Source organism: Galeopterus variegatus, unplaced genomic scaffold, assembly GCF_000696425.1.
Source record: "Galeopterus variegatus unplaced genomic scaffold, G_variegatus-3.0.2 Scaffold18452, whole genome shotgun sequence".
NCBI lineage: Eukaryota > Metazoa > Chordata > Mammalia > Dermoptera > Cynocephalidae > Galeopterus > Galeopterus variegatus.
The window spans coordinates 15,838-16,364 of record NW_007744563.1 but is presented as its reverse complement, the minus strand read 5'-3'; the positions used below and the strand labels follow the sequence as shown (position 1 = coordinate 16,364).

At 54.3% G+C, this 527-nt stretch overlaps 1 protein-coding gene across 1 annotated transcript; it reads right to left on the bottom strand.

Moving 5' to 3' along the window:
* Positions 1-5: 5 nt before the first annotated feature.
* LOC103582911 (olfactory receptor 10G9-like) lies at positions 6-521 on the bottom strand (the record flags this gene model as incomplete). The annotated part of the gene is made up of 1 exon (XM_008564373.1): positions 6-521. A coding segment is annotated over exon 1 (444 nt), but the record flags the coding sequence as incomplete, so codon positions are not given.
* Positions 522-527: the final 6 nt, after the last annotated feature.

Genomic DNA, 527 nt, shown 5'->3' with positions numbered 1-527 from the left:
GCCTCCTTGGAGCCTGGCCTCAGGTAAATGAAAACACACGGGACAAAGAAACAAAGAACCACGATACAGTGGGAGGCAAAGGTCTGGGAGGCCCTGTGTCTCCCCTCTGAGGTGTGGATCCTCAGGATGGAGCAGGCGATGGACACATAGGACAGCACTATCAGGACAAAGCAGCCTGAGGCCACCACACCAATGTTGACAAAGATGACCATCTCGTTGGCCGAGGTGTCTGCACAGGCCAGCTTGAGGATGGGTGGTGCATCACAGAAGTAGTGCTGGATCTGGTTGGGCCCACAGTAGGACAAATGGAAGGTCAATGTGGTCTGCACAGCACAGTGCAGAGACCCACTGAGCCAAGTGCTAGTGGCCAGGAGGGTACATGTTCTCCCACTCATCATGCTGGTGTACCTGAGCGGGTAACCGATGGCCAGGTAGCGGTCATAGGCCATGACTGTGTAGAGGAAATACTCGCTGCTCCCCAGGAAGTGGAAGAAATAAAGCTGGGCTATGCAACTGTGAAAGGAGAT